The 16,999-nt window shown below is 46.5% G+C and overlaps 1 protein-coding gene across 1 annotated transcript in view; it reads right to left on the minus strand.

The window, feature by feature from the left end:
- The window catches only part of itga11b (integrin, alpha 11b), a 46,022-nt gene that overhangs the window by 6,997 nt on the left and 22,026 nt on the right, over positions 1 to 16,999 (minus strand). The window contains exons 18-21 of the mRNA XM_056416745.1: positions 2,911 to 3,021; positions 2,581 to 2,666; positions 2,276 to 2,474; positions 1,815 to 1,913 (exon numbers count right to left, since the gene is read on the minus strand). Coding sequence (XP_056272720.1) covers positions 1,815 to 1,913; positions 2,276 to 2,474; positions 2,581 to 2,666; positions 2,911 to 3,021 — 495 coding nt within the window. The remainder of the gene's footprint in view (positions 1 to 1,814; positions 1,914 to 2,275; positions 2,475 to 2,580; positions 2,667 to 2,910; positions 3,022 to 16,999) is intronic.

Here is a 16,999-nt window from a genome sequence, read left to right on the forward strand (position 1 = left end):
TTTTAAAACCTAACTCGTTTAATTTTCTGAACCTAACTAGTATTTTAGTTGTTTGAACCTAACTCAGTTTAGTTGTCTAAACTTAACTAGTAGTTTAGTTGTTTGAACCTAACTCGTAGTTTAGTTGTCTAAACTTAACTAGTAGTTTAGTTGTTTGAACCTAACTCATAGTTTAGTTGTCTCAACCTAACTATTAGTTTAGTTGTCTAAACCTAACTATTAGTTTAGTTGTTTGAACCTAACTAGTAGTTTAGTTGTCTTAATCTAACTAGTAGTTTAGTTTTTTAAACATAACCGAGTAGTTTTGTTGTCTAACCCTAACTAGTAGTTTAGTTGTTTGAACCTAACTCATAGTTTAGTTGTCTAAACCTAACTAGTAGTTTAGTTGTTTGAACCTAACTCGTAGTTTAGTTGTCTAAACCTAACTCATAGTTTAGTTGTCTAAACTTAACTAGTAGTTTAGTTGTTTAAACCTAACTCGTAGTTTAGTTGTCTAAACTTAACTAGTAGTTTAGTTGTTTGAACCTAACTCGTAGTTTAGTTGTCTAAACTTAACTAGTAGTTTAGTTGTTTGAACCTAACTCATAGTTTAGTTGTCTCAACCTAACTATTAGTTTAGTTGTCTAAACCTAACTATTAGTTTAGTTGTTTGAACCTAACTGGTAGTTTAGTTGTCTAAACCTAACTAGTAGTTTAGTTTTTAAACATAACCGAGTAGATTTGTTGTCTAAACCTAACTAATAGTTTAGTTGTTTGAACCTAACTTGTAGTTTAGTTGTCAAACCTAACTAATAGTTTAGTTGTTTGAACCTAACTAGTAGTTTAGTTGTTTGAACCTAACTAATAGTTTAGTTGTTTGAACCTAACTAGTAATTTAGTTGTTTGAACCTAACTAGTAATTTAGTTGTCTAAACCTAACTAGTAGTTTAGTTGTTTTAAACTAACTAGTAGTTTAGTTGTTTTAAACTAACTAGTAGTTTAGTTGTCTAAACCTAACTAGTAGTTTAGTTTTCTAAACCTAACTAGTAGTTTATGTTTCACTTATTGAACCCAGAACATAATAATCTCCTAAACATAATTGGTTTTGTTTCATTAAGTTGTTTATAACTTTTCTAACAACCAATAAAAGTCATTCAATGAGCTGTCACGGGTCTGTTTACTCTGAATAACTATTGTACATTTTAGTTTTTTTAAAGGAAAGGAATAAATGAATAAACTTCTATATCTGTTGTCTTTCAGCGTCAGGACAGTTTTGACGGCCCGACATGTGGATCCGCGCGTCTCGGGCTGGAGCTGCTTCCCTCGTGTTTCCCCCCGGTTACGTCTCGTTAAGATGAATAACCTGGTCCCAGTCTGGACCATAAACGGGACTTCATTAAGACATGCATTCTGCACAGCCGCCCTCGGGGGCCTTCACGGGGAATGGGCGGGGCCACCGCTGTGTTTACTGGAACATCGTTAGGATAATGACGGATTTCCCTGAACGCACCAGTTTAATCTCTATCATTAGTCTGACTGGATAACTGAGAATAACATACTGTCAACTTAACTTCATATTATCTTTTAAGTCCGAGATGTTTGTGAAACTATATTATCCGGAAATTATGATATTGACTTATGGTTTATAAAAGAATTCAAAAAAAGATCAGATGCTAAAATACTCTAAATGGAACTCTCTATTATGGGATGGAGTTTCATATATATTCTACAAAATAAACACATGAACATTTAAATAAACATAAAACTGTGTTATTGGTTAAATGATCTAAATATAAAAACTATAGAGGAGTTAGTTTATAGAAGGAAACACTTACCTGAGACAAGGACTTCATGAATGGAGCGCTGATGTTACAGCTCCTCTGATTGGCCAGTCCGTCCAAAGAGAAGCACTCAATCTGAATGTCTGATTGGTCCTGTGGAGAAAGGGAGGAGCCTGATGAGTCAGAGCGTCATCCGCCATCTCACATGATTCGTTAAAACTGCATTCTCTCTCCTGACCACCAGGGGGTGATTACTCTGGTTGTATAGAAGTCTACGCTTCATGTGTTAAAGCTGCAGTCTCTCTGCTGACCACCAGGGGGCGACTCCTCTGGTTGTATAGAAGTCTATGCTTCATGTGTTAAAGCTGCATTCTCTCTTCTGACCACCAGGGGGCGACTCCTCTGGTTGTATAGAAGTCTGTGCTTCATGTGTTAAAGCTGCATTCTCTCTACTGATCACCAGGGGGCGACTCCTCTGGTTGTATAGAAGTCAAAATGAAAGAACGTATCCACACCGTGACTATGAGGCTGGAGAAGAGGAGGTTGGAGGAGGTGGAGATGTGGAGGGCGGCCCCATAAGCGTTCTCTCCCTGATTCTCCAGCCGGGCGAAGACCACCACCCTCCTCCTGCTGGCCTCCACCACGCGCTCAGAGCCCTGCGGCGCCCCCCGGTGGCTGCAGAGCGACCAGGCGGCCTGCGAGCTGCAGAACTGCCTTCAGACAAAACGCAGGACATCAATCACATCAATGGGTGTGTGTGTATGTATGTATTTGTGTGTGTGTGTGTGTGTGTGTGTGTGTGTGTGTGAGAGGGCCTCACTGAACATCCATGAGGTCGGTGTGGCTGGAGAGGACGAGGTCGGGGACGCAGGTGTCTTCCTGCTCACAGCCGTTCCAGAAGGGAAGCTACGGAAAGAGAGGAGGGACATTTAACTTCTCTTGAAGAACCAGAATACCTTCAATATGGAACCACACACTCACACCGACACACACCCTCACACCCACACACCCACACACCCTCACACCGACACACCCACACACTCACACACTTACACACTCACACACTTACACATCCACACACCCTCACACCCTCTCACACACCCACATTGTTCCGTCTGGTTTAAAGACCTGGAGGTGGACCAGCTCTCACCTCGGCCCTCAGCACACTCGGCCAGTCGGGGTCCAACACCGGACCCTCGTCTGGACTCCTCAGGCCCGCCTCCAGGAAAACCACGATGGGACGCCCGTAATCAGTCGTCTCCTGTTCAGAGGAACGGAGAACGTTTGTGTGACTTCAGGGTTCTAGTGTCTCACTCTCTTGTTGACGAGGTTCTAGTGTCTCACTCTCTTGTTGACGAGGTTCTAGTGTCTCACTCTCCTTGACGAGGTTCTAGTGTCTCACTCTCTTGTTGACAAGGTTCTAGTGTCTCACTCTCTTGTTGACAAGGTTCTAGTGTCTCACTCTCCTTAACGAGGTTCTAGTGTCTCACTCTCCTTGACGAGGTTCTAGTGTCTCACTCTCTTGTTGACAAGGTTCTAGTGTCTCACTCTCTTGTTGACAAGGTTCTAGTGTCTCACTCTCCTTGACGAGGTTCTAGTATCTCACTCTCCTTGACGAGGTTCTAGTGTCTCACTCTCTTTGACAAGGTTCTAGCGTCTCACTCTCTTGTTGACAAGGTTCTAGTGTCTCACTCTCCTTGACGAGGTTCTAGTGTCTCACTCTTTTGTTGACGAGGTTCTAGCGTCTCACTCTCTTATTGACGAGGTTCTAGTGTCTCACTCTCTTGTTGACGAGGTTCTAGTGTCTCACTCTTCTTGACGAGGTTCTAGTGTCTCACTCTCTTGTTGACGAGGTTCTAGTGTCTCACTCTCTTGTTGACGAGGTTCTAGTGTCTCACTCTCCTTGACGAGGTTCTAGTGTCTCACTCTCTTATTGACGAGGTTCTAGTGTCTCACTCTCTTGTTGACGAGGTTCTAGTGTCTCACTCTTCTTGACGAGGTTCTAGTGTCTCACTCTCTTGTTGACGAGGTTCTAGTGTCTCACTCTCTTGTTGATGAGGTTCTAGTGTCTCACTCTCCTTGACGAGGTTCTAGTGTCTCACTCTCCTTGACGAGGTTCTAGCGTCTCACTCTCTTGTTGACGAGGTTCTAGTGTCTCACTCTCCTTGACAAGGTTCTAGCATCTCACTCTCTTGTTGACGAGGTTCTAGCGTCTCACTCTCTTGTTGACGAGGTTCTAGTGTCTCACTCTCTTGTTGACGAGGTTCTAGCGTCTCACTCTCTTTGACAAGGTTCTAGCATCTCACTCTCTTGTTGACAAGGTTCTAGTGTCTCACTCTCCTTGACGAGGTTCTAGTGTCTCACTCTTTTGTTGACGAGGTTCTAGCATCTCACTCTCTCGTTGACGAGGTTCTAGCGTCTCACTCTCTCCTTGACGAGGTTCTAGTGTCTCACTCTCCTTGACGAGGTTCTAGCATTTCACTCTCTCGTTGACGAGGTTCTAGCATCTCACTCTCTCCTTGACGAGGTTCTAGTGTCTCACTCTCCTTGACGAGGTTCTAGCATCTCACTCTCTCCTTGACGAGGTTCTAGTGTCTCACTCTCTCGTTGACGAGGTTCTAGTGTCTCACTCTCCATGACGAGGTTCTAATGTCTCACTCTCTCCTTGACGAGGTTCTAGTGTCTCACTCTCTCGTTGACGAGGTTCTAGCGTCTCACTCTCTCCTTGACGAGGTTCTAGTATCTCACTCTCCTTGACGAGGTTCTAGCATCTCACTCTCTCGTTGACGAGGTTCTAGCGTCTCACTCTCTCCTTGACGAGGTTCTAGTGTCTCACTCTCTCGTTGACGAGGTTCTAGTGTCTCACTCTCCATGACGAGGTTCTAGTGTCTCACTCTCCTTGACGAGGTTCTAGTGTCTCACTCTCTTGTTGACGAGGTTCTAGTGTCTCACTCTCTTGTTGACGAGGTTCTAGTGTCTCACTCTCCTTGACGAGGTTCTAGTGTCTCACTCTCTTATTGACGAGGTTCTAGTGTCTCACTCTCTTGTTGACGAGGTTCTAGTGTCTCACTCTTCTTGACGAGGTTCTAGTGTCTCACTCTCTTGTTGACGAGGTTCTAGTGTCTCACTCTCTTGTTGATGAGGTTCTAGTGTCTCACTCTCCTTGACGAGGTTCTAGTGTCTCACTCTCTTGTTGACGAGGTTCTAGTGTCTCACTCTCCTTGACGAGGTTCTAGTATCTCACTCTCCTTGATGAGGTTCTAGTGTCTCACTCTCCTTGACGAGGTTCTAGTGTCTCACTCTCTTATTGACGAGGTTCTAGTGTCTCACTCTCTTGTTGACGAGGTTCTAGTGTCTCACTCTCCTTGACGAGGTTCTAGTGTCTCACTCTCTTGTTGATGAGGTTCTAGTGTCTCACTCTCCTTGACGAGGTTCTAGTGTCTCACTCTCTTGTTGACGAGGTTCTAATGTCTCACTCTCTTGTTGACGAGGTTCTAGTGTCTCACTCTCCTTGACAAGGTTCTAGCATCTCACTCTCTTGTTGACGAGGTTCTAGCATCTCACTCTCTTGTTGACAAGGTTCTAATGTCTCACTCTCTTGTTGACGAGGTTCTAGCGTCTCACTCTCTTTGACAAGGTTCTAGCGTCTCACTCTCTTGTTGACAAGGTTCTAGTGTCTCACTCTCCTTGACGAGGTTCTAGCGTCTCACTCTCTTGTTGACGAGGTTCTAGTGTCTCACTCTCTTGTTGACGAGGTTCTAGTGTCTCACTCTCCTTGACGAGGTTCTAGTGTCTCACTCTCTTATTGACGAGGTTCTAGTGTCTCACTCTCTTGTTGACGAGGTTCTAGTGTCTCACTCTTCTTGACGAGGTTCTAGTGTCTCACTCTCTTGTTGATGAGGTTCTAGTGTCTCACTCTCTTGTTGATGAGGTTCTAGTGTCTCACTCTCCTTGACGAGGTTCTAGTGTCTCACTCTCTTGTTGACGAGGTTCTAGTGTCTCACTCTCCTTGACGAGGTTCTAGTATCTCACTCTCCTTGATGAGGTTCTAGTGTCTCACTCTCCTTGACGAGGTTCTAGTGTCTCACTCTCTTGTTGACGAGGTTCTAGCGTCTCACTCTCTTGTTGACGAGGTTCTAGTGTCTCACTCTCTTGTTGACGAGGTTCTAGCGTCTCACTCTCTTTGACAAGGTTCTAGCGTCTCACTCTCTTGTTGACAAGGTTCTAGCGTCTCACTCTCTTGTTGACGAGGTTCTAGTGTCTCACTCTTCTTGACGAGGTTCTAGTGTCTCACTCTCTTGTTGACGAGGTTCTAGCGTCTCACTCTCTTGTTGACGAGGTTCTAGTGTCTCACTCTCTTGTTGACGAGGTTCTAGCGTCTCACTCTCTTTGACAAGGTTCTAGCGTCTCACTCTCTTGTTGACAAGGTTCTAGTGTCTCACTCTCCTTGACGAGGTTCTAGTGTCTCACTCTTTTGTTGACGAGGTTCTAGCGTCTCACTCTCTTGTTGACGAGGTTCTAGCGTCTCACTCTCTCCTTGACGAGGTTCTAGTGTCTCACTCTCTTGTTGACGAGGTTCTAGTGTCTCACTCTCCTTGACGAGGTTCTAGCATCTCACTCTCTCGTTGACGAGGTTCTAGTGTCTCACTCTCCATGACGAGGTTCTAGTGTCTCACTCTCCTTGACGAGGTTCTCGTGTCTCACTCTCCTTGACGAGGTTCTAGTGTCTCACTCTCTTGTTGACGAGGTTCTAGCGTCTCACTCTCTTGTTGACGAGGTTCTAGTGTCTCACTCTCTTGTTGACGAGGTTCTAGTGTCTCACTCTCTTGTTGACGAGGTTCTAGTGTCTCACTCTCCTTGACGAGGTTCTAGTGTCTCACTCTCCTTGACGAGGTTCTAGCGTCTCACTCTCCTTGACAAGGTTCTAGCATCTCACTCTCTCGTTGACGAGGTTCTAGTGTCTCACTCTCTTGTTGACGAGGTTCTAGTGTCTCACTCTTCTTGACGAGGTTCTAGTGTCTCACTCTCTTGTTGACGAGGTTCTAGTGTCTCACTCTCTTGTTGATGAGGTTCTAGTGTCTCACTCTCCTTGACGAGGTTCTAGTGTCTCACTCTCTTGTTGACGAGGTTCTAGTGTCTCACTCTCCTTGACGAGGTTCTAGTATCTCACTCTCCTTGATGAGGTTCTAGTGTCTCACTCTCCTTGACGAGGTTCTAGTGTCTCACTCTCTTATTGACGAGGTTCTAGTGTCTCACTCTCTTGTTGACGAGGTTCTAGTGTCTCACTCTTCTTGACGAGGTTCTAGTGTCTCACTCTCTTGTTGACGAGGTTCTAGTGTCTCACTCTCTTGTTGATGAGGTTCTAGTGTCTCACTCTCCTTGACGAGGTTCTAGTGTCTCACTCTCCTTGACGAGGTTCTAGCGTCTCACTCTCTTGTTGACGAGGTTCTAGTGTCTCACTCTCCTTGACAAGGTTCTAGCATCTCACTCTCTTGTTGACGAGGTTCTAGCATCTCACTCTCTTGTTGACGAGGTTCTAGCGTCTCACTCTCTTGTTGACGAGGTTCTAGTGTCTCACTCTCTTGTTGACGAGGTTCTAGCGTCTCACTCTCTTTGACAAGGTTCTAGCGTCTCACTCTCTTGTTGACAAGGTTCTAGTGTCTCACTCTCCTTGACGAGGTTCTAGTGTCTCACTCTTTTGTTGACGAGGTTCTAGCATCTCACTCTCTTTGACAAGGTTCTAGCGTCTCACTCTCTTGTTGACAAGGTTCTAGTGTCTCACTCTCCTTGACGAGGTTCTAGTGTCTCACTCTTTTGTTGACGAGGTTCTAGCGTCTCACTCTCTTGTTGACGAGGTTCTAGCGTCTCACTCTCTCCTTGACGAGGTTCTAGTGTCTCACTCTCCATGACGAGGTTCTAATGTCTCACTCTCTTGTTGACGAGGTTCTAGTGTCTCACTCTCCTTGACGAGGTTCTAGTGTCTCACTCTCTTGTTGATGAGGTTCTAGTGTCTCACTCTCCTTGACGAGGTTCTAGTGTCTCACTCTCCTTGATGAGGTTCTAGTGTCTCACTCTCCTTGACGAGGTTCTAGTGTCTCACTCTCTTGTTGACGAGGTTCTAGTGTCTCACTCTCTTGTTGACGAGGTTCTAGTGTCTCACTCTCTTGTTGACGAGGTTCTAGTGTCTCACTCTCCTTGACGAGGTTCTAGTGTCTCACTCTCTTGTTGACGAGGTTCTAGTGTCTCACTCTCTTGTTGACGAGGTTCTAGTGTCTCACTCTCCTTGACGAGGTTCTAGTGTCTCACTCTTCTTGATGAGGTTCTAGTGTCTCACTCTCTTGTTGACGAGGTTCTAGTGTCTCACTCTCCTTGACGAGGTTCTAGTGTCTCACTCTCTTGTTGACGAGGTTCTAGTGTCTCACTCTCCTTGACGAGGTTCTAGTGTCTCACTCTCCTTGACGAGGTTCTAGTGTCTCACTCTCCTTGACGAGGTTCTAGTGTCTCCTCTCTTGAGGTTCTAGTGTCTCACTCTCTTGTTGACGAGGTTCTAGTGTCTCACTCTCTTGTTGACGAGGTTCTAGTGTCTCACTCTCCTTGACGAGGTTCTAGTGTCTCACTCTCTTGTTGACGAGGTTCTAGTGTCTCACTCTCTTGTTGACGAGGTTCTAGTGTCTCACTCTCTTGTTGACGAGGTTCTAATGTCTCACTCTCTCCTTGATGAGGTTCTAGTGTCTCACTCTCCTTGACGAGGTTCTAGTGTCTCACTCTCTTGTTGACGAGGTTCTAGTGTCTCACTCTCTTGTTGACGAGGTTCTAGTGTCTCACTCTCTCGTTGACGAGGTTCTAGTGTCTCACTCTCCATGACGAGGTTCTAATGTCTCACTCTCTCCTTGACGAGGTTCTAGTGTCTCACTCTCTTGTTGACGAGGTTCTAGTGTCTCACTCTCTTGTTGACGAGGTTCTAGTGTCTCACTCTCTTGTTGACGAGGTTCTAGTGTCTCACTCTCCTTGACGAGGTTCTAGTGTCTCACTCTCTTGTTGACGAGGTTCTAGTGTCTCACTCTCTTGTTGACGAGGTTCTAGTGTCTCACTCTCCTTGACGAGGTTCTAGTGTCTCACTCTCTTGTTGACGAGGTTCTAGTGTCTCACTCTCCTTGACGAGGTTCTAGTGTCTCACTCTCCTTGACGAGGTTCTAGTGTCTCACTCTCCCTTGTTGACGAGGTTCTAGTGTCTCACTCTCCTTGACGAGGTTCTAGTGTCTCACTCTTCTTGACGAGGTTCTAGTGTCTCACTCTCTTGTTGACGAGGTTCTAGTGTCTCACACTCCTTGACGAGGTTCTAGTGTCTCACTCTCTTATTGACGAGGTTCTAGTGTCTCACTCTTCTTGATGAGGTTCTAGTGTCTCACTCTCTTGTTGACGAGGTTCTAGTGTCTCACTCTCCTTGACGAGGTTCTAGTGTCTCACTCTCCTTGTGACGAGGTTCTAGTGTCTCACTCTCTTGTTGACGAGGTTCTAGTGTCTCACTCTCTTGTTGACGAGGTTCTAGTGTCTCACTCTCTTGTTGACGAGGTTCTAGTGTCTCACTCTCCTTGACGAGGTTCTAGTGTCTCACTCTCCTTGACGAGGTTCTAGTGTCTCTCTCCTTGACAAGGTTCTAGTGTCTCACTCTCTTGTTGACGAGGTTCTAGTGTCTCACTCTCTTGTTGACGAGGTTCTAGTGTCTCACTCTCCTTGACGAGGTTCTAGTGTCTCACTCTCTTGTTGACGAGGTTCTAGTGTCTCACTCTCTTGTTGATGAGGTTCTAGTGTCTCACTCTCCTTGACGAGGTTCTAGTGTCTCACTCTCTTGTTGACGAGGTTCTAGTGTCTCACTCTCGCCCTGACGAGGTTCTAGTGTCTCACTCTCTTGTTGACGAGGTTCTAGTGTCTCACTCTCCTTGACGAGGTTCTAGTGTCTCACTCTCTTATTGACGAGGTTCTAGTGTCTCACTCTCTTGTTGACGAGGTTCTAGTGTCTCACTCCTTGACGAGGTTCTAGTGTCTCACTCTCTTGTTGACGAGGTTCTAGTGTCTCACTCTCTTGTTGATGTTCTAGTTTCTGTCTCACTCTCCTTGACGAGGTTCTAGTGTCTCACTCTCCTTGACGAGGTTCTAGTGTCTCACTCTCTTGTTGACGAGGTTCTAGTGTCTCACTCTCCTTGACGAGGTTCTAGCGTCTCACTCTCTTGTTGACGAGGTTCTAGTGTCTCACTCTCTTGTTGACGAGGTTCTAATGTCTCACTCTCTTGTTGACGAGGTTCTAATGTCTCACTCTCTTGTTGACGAGGTTCTAGTGTCTCACTCTCCTTGACAAGGTTCTAGTGTCTCACTGTCTTGTTGACGAGGTTCTAGTGTCTCACTCTCCTTGACGAGGTTCTAGTGTCTCACTCTCTTGTTGACGAGGTTCTAGTGTCTCACTCTCTTGTTGACGAGGTTCTAGTGTCTCACTCTCCTTGACGAGGTTCTAGCATCTCACTCTCTCTCGTTGACGAGGTTCTAGTGTCTCACTCTCCATGACGAGGTTCTAATGTCTCACTCTCTCCTTGACGAGGTTCTAGTGTCTCACTCTCTTGTTGACGAGGTTCTAGTGTCTCACTCTCCTTGACGAGGTTCTAGTGTCTCACCTCTCTTGACAGGTTCTAGTGTCTCACTCTCCACGAGGTTCTAATGTCTCACTCTCTCCTTGATGAGGTTCTAGTGTCTCACTCTCTTGTTGACGAGGTTCTAGTGTCTCACTCTCTTGTTGACGAGGTTCTAGTGTCTCACTCTCTTGTTGACGAGGTTCTAGTGTCTCACTCTCCTTGACGAGGTTCTAGTGTCTCACTCTCCTTGACGAGGTTCTAGTGTCTCACTCTTTTGTTGACGAGGTTCTAGCATCTCACTCTCCTTGTTGACGAGGTTCTAGTGTCTCACTCTCTTGTTGACGAGGTTCTAGTGTCTCACTCTCTTGTTGACGAGGTTCTAGTGTCTCACTCTCCTTGACGAGGTTCTAGTGTCTCACTCTCTTGTTGACGAGGTTCTAGTGTCTCACTCTCCTTGACGAGGTTCTAGTGTCTCACTCTCCTTGACGAGGTTCTAGTGTCTCACCTCTTTTGACGAGGTTCTAGTGTCTCACTCTCTTGTTGACGAGGTTCTAGTGTCTCACTCTCCTTGACGAGGTTCTAGTGTCTCACCTCTCTTGACGAGGTTCTAGTGTCTCCTCTTGTTGACGAGGTTCTAGTGTCTCACTCTCCTTGTTGACGAGGTTCTAGTGTCTCACTCTCTTATTGACGAGGTTCTAGTGTCTCACTCTCTTGTTGACGAGGTTCTAGTGTCTCACTCTCCTTGACGAGGTTCTAGTGTCTCACTCTCTTGTTGACGAGGTTCTAGTGTCTCACTCTCCTTGACGAGGTTCTAGTGTCTCACTCTCTTGTTGACGAGGTTCTAGTGTCTCACTCTCTTGTTGACGAGGTTCTAGTGTCTCACTCTCTTGTTGACGAGGTTCTAGTGTCTCACTCTCCTTGACGAGGTTCTAGTGTCTCACTCTCTTGTTGACGAGGTTCTAGTGTCTCACTCTCTTGTTGACGAGGTTCTAGTGTCTCACTCTCCTTGACGAGGTTCTAGTGTCTCACTCTCTTGTTGACGAGGTTCTAGTGTCTCACTCTTCTTGATGAGGTTCTAGTGTCTCACTCTCTTGTTGACGAGGTTCTAGTGTCTCACTCTCTTGTTGATGAGGTTCTAGTGTCTCACTCTCCTTGACGAGGTTCTAGTGTCTCACTCTCTTGTTTGAGGTTCTAGTGTCTCACTCTCCTTGACGAGGTTCTAGTGTCTCACTCTCCTTGATGAGGTTCTAGTGTCTCACTCTCCTTGACGAGGTTCTAGTGTCTCACTCTCTTGTTGACGAGGTTCTAGTGTCTCACTCTCTTGTTGACGAGGTTCTAGTGTCTCACTCTTCTTGACGAGGTTCTAGTGTCTCACTCTCTTGTTGACGAGGTTCTAGTGTCTCACTCTCTTGACGAGGTTCTAGTGTCTCACTCTCTTGTTGACGAGGTTCTAGTGTCTCACTCTCTTGTTGACGAGGTTCTAGTGTCTCACTCTCCTTGACGAGGTTCTAGTGTCTCACTCTCTTGTTGACGAGGTTCTAGTGTCTCACTCTCTTGTTGACGAGGTTCTAGTGTCTCACTCTCTTGTTGACGAGGTTCTAGCGTCTCACTCTCTTGTTGACGAGGTTCTAGCGTCTCACTCTCTCCTTGACAAGGTTCTAGTGTCTCACTCTCTTGTTGACGAGGTTCTAGTGTCTCACTCTCCTTGACGAGGTTCTAGTGTCTCACTCTCTTGTTGACGAGGTTCTAGTGTCTCACTCTCCTTGACGAGGTTCTAGTGTCTCACTCTCTTGTTGACGAGGTTCTAGTGTCTCACTCTCCTTGACGAGGTTCTAGTGTCTCACTCTCTTGTTGACGAGGTTCTAGTGTCTCACTCTCTTGTTGACGAGGTTCTAGTGTCTCACTCTCTTGTTGATGAGGTTCTAGTGTCTCACTCTCCTTGACGAGGTTCTAGTGTCTCACTCTCCTTGACGAGGTTCTAGTGTCTCACTCTCTCCTTGACGAGGTTCTAGTGTCTCACTCTCTTGATGAGGTTCTAGTGTCTCACTCTCTTGTTGACGAGGTTCTAGTGTCTCACTCTCTTGTTGACGAGGTTCTAGTGTCTCACTCTCCTTGACGAGGTTCTAGTGTCTCACTCTCTTGTTGACGAGGTTCTAGTGTCTCACTCTCCTTGACGAGGTTCTAGTGTCTCACTCTTCTTGATGAGGTTCTAGTGTCTCACTCTCTTGTTGACGAGGTTCTAGTGTCTCACTCTCTTGTTGATGAGGTTCTAGTGTCTCACTCTCCTTGACGAGGTTCTAGTGTCTCACTCTCTTGTTGACGAGGTTCTAGTGTCTCACTCTCCTTGACGAGGTTCTAGTGTCTCACTCTCTTGTTGACGAGGTTCTAGTGTCTCACTCTCCTTGACGAGGTTCTAGTGTCTCACTCTCTTGTTGAGGTTCTAGTGTCTCACTGTCTTGTTGACGAGGTTCTAGTGTCTCACTCTCCTTGACGAGGTTCTAGTGTCTCACTCTCTTGTTGACGAGGTTCTAGTGTCTCACTCTCCTTGACGAGGTTCTAGCGTCTCACTCTCTTGTTGACGAGGTTCTAGTGTCTCACTCTCTTGTTGACGAGGTTCTAGCGTCTCACTCTCCCTTATTGACGAGGTTCTAGTGTCTCACTCTCTTGTTGACGAGGTTCTAGTGTCTCACTCTCTTGTTGACGAGGTTCTAGTGTCTCACTCTCTTGTTGACGAGGTTCTAGTGTCTCACTCTCTTGTTGACGAGGTTCTAGTGTCTCACTCTCCTTGACGAGGTTCTAGTGTCTCACTCTCTTGTTGACGAGGTTCTAGTGTCTCACTCTCCTTGACGAGGTTCTAGTGTCTCACTCTCTTGTTGACGAGGTTCTAGTGTCTCACTCTCCTTGACGAGGTTCTAGTGTCTCACTCTCCTTGACGAGGTTCTAGTGTCTCACTCTCTTGTTGACGAGGTTCTAGTGTCTCACTCTCTTGTTGACGAGGTTCTAGTGTCTCACTCTCTTGTTGACGAGGTTCTAGTGTCTCACTCTCCTTGATGAGGTTCTAGTGTCTCACTCTCCTTGACGAGGTTCTAGTGTCTCACTCTCTTGTTGACGAGGTTCTAGTGTCTCACTCTCTTGTTGACGAGGTTCTAGTGTCTCACTCTCCTTGACGAGGTTCTAGTGTCTCACTCTCCTTGACGAGGTTCTAGTGTCTCACTCTCTTGTTGACGAGGTTCTAGTGTCTCACTCTCTTGTTGACGAGGTTCTAGTGTCTCACTCTCCTTGACGAGGTTCTAGTGTCTCACTCTCTTGTTGACGAGGTTCTAGTGTCTCACTCTCCTTGACGAGGTTCTAGTATCTCACTCTCCTTGTACGAGGTTCTAGTGTCTCACTCTCCTTGACGAGGTTCTAGTGTCTCACTCTCTTGTTGACGAGGTTCTAGTGTCTCACTCTCTTGTTGACGAGGTTCTAGTGTCTCACTCTCTTGTTGACGAGGTTCTAGTGTCTCACTCTCTTGTTGACGAGGTTCTAGTGTCTCACTCTCTTGTTGATGAGGTTCTAGTGTCTCACTCTCTTGTTTACGAGGTTCTAGCATCTCACTCTCTCGTTGACGAGGTTCTAGTGTCTCACTCTCCATGACGAGGTTCTAATGTCTCACTCTCTCCTTGACGAGGTTCTAGTGTCTCACTCTCTTGTTGACGAGGTTCTAGTGTCTCACTCTTCTTGACGAGGTTCTAGTGTCTCACTCTCTTGTTGACGAGGTTCTAGTGTCTCACTCTCTTGTTGACGAGGTTCTAGTGTCTCACTCTCCCTTGACGAGGTTCTAGTGTCTCACTCTCCTTGACGAGGTTCTAGTGTCTCACTCTCTTGTTGACGAGGTTCTAGTGTCTCACTCTCTTGTTGATGAGGTTCTAGTGTCTCACTCTCTTGTTGACGAGGTTCTAGTGTCTCACTCTCTTGTTGACGAGGTTCTAGTGTCTCACTCTCTTGTTGACGAGGTTCTAGCGTCTCACTCTCTCCTTGACGAGGTTCTAGTCTCTCACTCTCTTGTTGGCGAGGTTCTAGTGTCTCACTCTCCTTGACGAGGTTCTAGCGTCTCACTCTCTTGTTGACGAGGTTCTAGTGTCTCACTCTCCTTGACGAGGTTCTAGTGTCTCACTCTCTTGTTGACGAGGTTCTAGTGTCTCACTCTCCTTGACGAGGTTCTAGTGTCTCACTCTCTTGTTGACGAGGTTCTAGTGTCTCACTCTCTTGTTGAGGTTCTAGTGTCTCACTCTCTTGTTGACGAGGTTCTAGTGTCTCACTCTCTTGTTGATGAGGTTCTAGTGTCTCACTCTCCTTGACGAGGTTCTAGTGTCTCACTCTCCTTGACGAGGTTCTAGCGTCTCACTCTCCTTGTGACGAGGTTCTAGTGTCTCACTCTCTTGTTGACGAGGTTCTAGTGTCTCACTCTCTTGTTGACGAGGTTCTAGTGTCTCCTCTCCTTGTTGACGAGGTTCTAGTGTCTCACTCTCCTTGTTGAGGTTCTAGTGTCTCACTCTCCTTGACGAGGTTCTAGTGTCTCACTCTCCTTGACGAGGTTCTAGTGTCTCACTCTCTTGTTGACGAGGTTCTAGTGTCTCACTCTCTTGTTGACGAGGTTCTAGTGTCTCACTCTCCTTGACGAGGTTCTAGTGTCTCACTCTCCTTGACGAGGTTCTAGTGTCTCACTCTCTTGTTGACGAGGTTCTAGTGTCTCACTCTCTTGTTGATGAGGTTCTAGTGTCTCACTCTCCTTGACGAGGTTCTAGTGTCTCACTCTCTTGTTGACGAGGTTCTAGTGTCTCACTCTCCTTGACGAGGTTCTAGTGTCTCACTCTCCTTGACGAGGTTCTAGTGTCTCACTCTCTTGTTGACGAGGTTCTAGTGTCTCACTCTCCTTGTTGACAAGGTTCTAGTGTCTCACTCTCCTTGACGAGGTTCTAGTGTCTCACTCTCCTTGACGAGGTTCTAGTGTCTCACTCTCTTGTTGACGAGGTTCTAGTGTCTCACTCTCCTTGACGAGGTTCTAGTGTCTCACTCTCCTTGACGAGGTTCTAGTGTCTCACTCTCTTGTTGACGAGGTTCTAGTGTCTCACTCTCCTTGACGAGGTTCTAGTGTCTCACTCTCTTGTTGAGGTTCTAGTGTCTCACTCTCTTGTTGACGAGGTTCTAGTGTCTCACTCTCTTGTTGACGAGGTTCTAGTGTCTCACTCTCTTGTTGACGAGGTTCTAGTGTCTCACTCTCTTGTTGACGAGGTTCTAGTGTCTCACTCTCTTGTTGACGAGGTTCTAGTGTCTCACTCTCCTTGACGAGGTTCTAGTGTCTCACTCTCTTGTTGACGAGGTTCTAGTGTCTCACTCTCTTGTTGAAGGTTCTAGTGTCTCACTCTCTTGTTGACGAGGTTCTAGTGTCTCACTCTCCTTGACGAGGTTCTAGTGTCTCACTCTCTTGTTGACGAGGTTCTAGTGTCTCACTCTCTTGTTGACGAGGTTCTAGTGTCTCACTCTCCTTGACGAGGTTCTAGTGTCTCACCTCTCTTGTTGACAAGGTTCTAGTGTCTCACTCTCTTGTTGACGAGGTTCTAGTGTCTCACTCTCCTTGACGAGGTTCTAGTGTCTCACTCTCTTGTTGACGAGGTTCTAGTGTCTCACTCTCCTTGGCGAGGTTCTAGTGTCTCACTCTCCTTGACGAGGTTCTAGTGTCTCACTCTCCTTGACGAGGTTCTAGTGTCTCACTCTCTTGTTGACGAGGTTCTAGTGTCTCACTCTCCTTGACGAGGTTCTAGTGTCTCACTCTCTTGTTGACGAGGTTCTAGTGTCTCACTCTCTTGTTGACGAGGTTCTAGTGTCTCACTCTCTTGTTGAAGGTTCTAGTGTCTCACTCTCTTGACGAGGTTCTAGTGTCTCACTCTCTTGTTGACGAGGTTCTAGTGTCTCACTCTCTTGTTGGAGGTTCTAGCGTCTCACTCTCTCCTTGACGAGGTTCTAGTGTCTCACTCTCCATGACGAGGTTCTAATGTCTCACTCTCTCCTTGATGAGGTTCTAGTGTCTCACTCTCTTGTTTGGAGGTTCTAGTGTCTCACTCTCTTGTTGGAGGTTCTAGTGTCTCACTCTCCTTGACGAGGTTCTAGTGTCTCACTCTCTTGTTGACGAGGTTCTAGTGTCTCACTCTCCTTGACGAGGTTCTAGTGTCTCACTCTTCTTGACGAGGTTCTAGTGTCTCACTCTCTTGTTGACGGGGTTCTTCTGTCTCACTCTCTTGTTGACGAGGTTCTAGTGTCTCACTCTCTTGTTGACGAGGTTCTAGTGTCTCACTCTCTTGTTGACGAGGTTCTAGTGTCTCACTCTCCTTGACGAGGTTCTAGTGTCTCACTCTCCTTGACGAGGTTCTAGTGTCTCACTCTCCTTGACGAGGTTCTAGTGTCTCACTCTCTCCTTGACGAGGTTCTAGTGTCTCACTCTCCTTGACGAGGTTCTAGTGTCTCACTCTTCTTGACGAGGTTCTAGTGTCTCACTCTCTTGTTGACGAGGTTCTAGTGTCTCACTCTCTTGTTGATGAGGTTCTAGTGTCTCACTCTCCTTGACGAGGTTCTAGT

This window comes from Pseudoliparis swirei, chromosome 6 (genome assembly GCF_029220125.1).
Source record: "Pseudoliparis swirei isolate HS2019 ecotype Mariana Trench chromosome 6, NWPU_hadal_v1, whole genome shotgun sequence".
NCBI classification, from domain to species: Eukaryota; Metazoa; Chordata; class Actinopteri; order Perciformes; family Liparidae; genus Pseudoliparis; species Pseudoliparis swirei.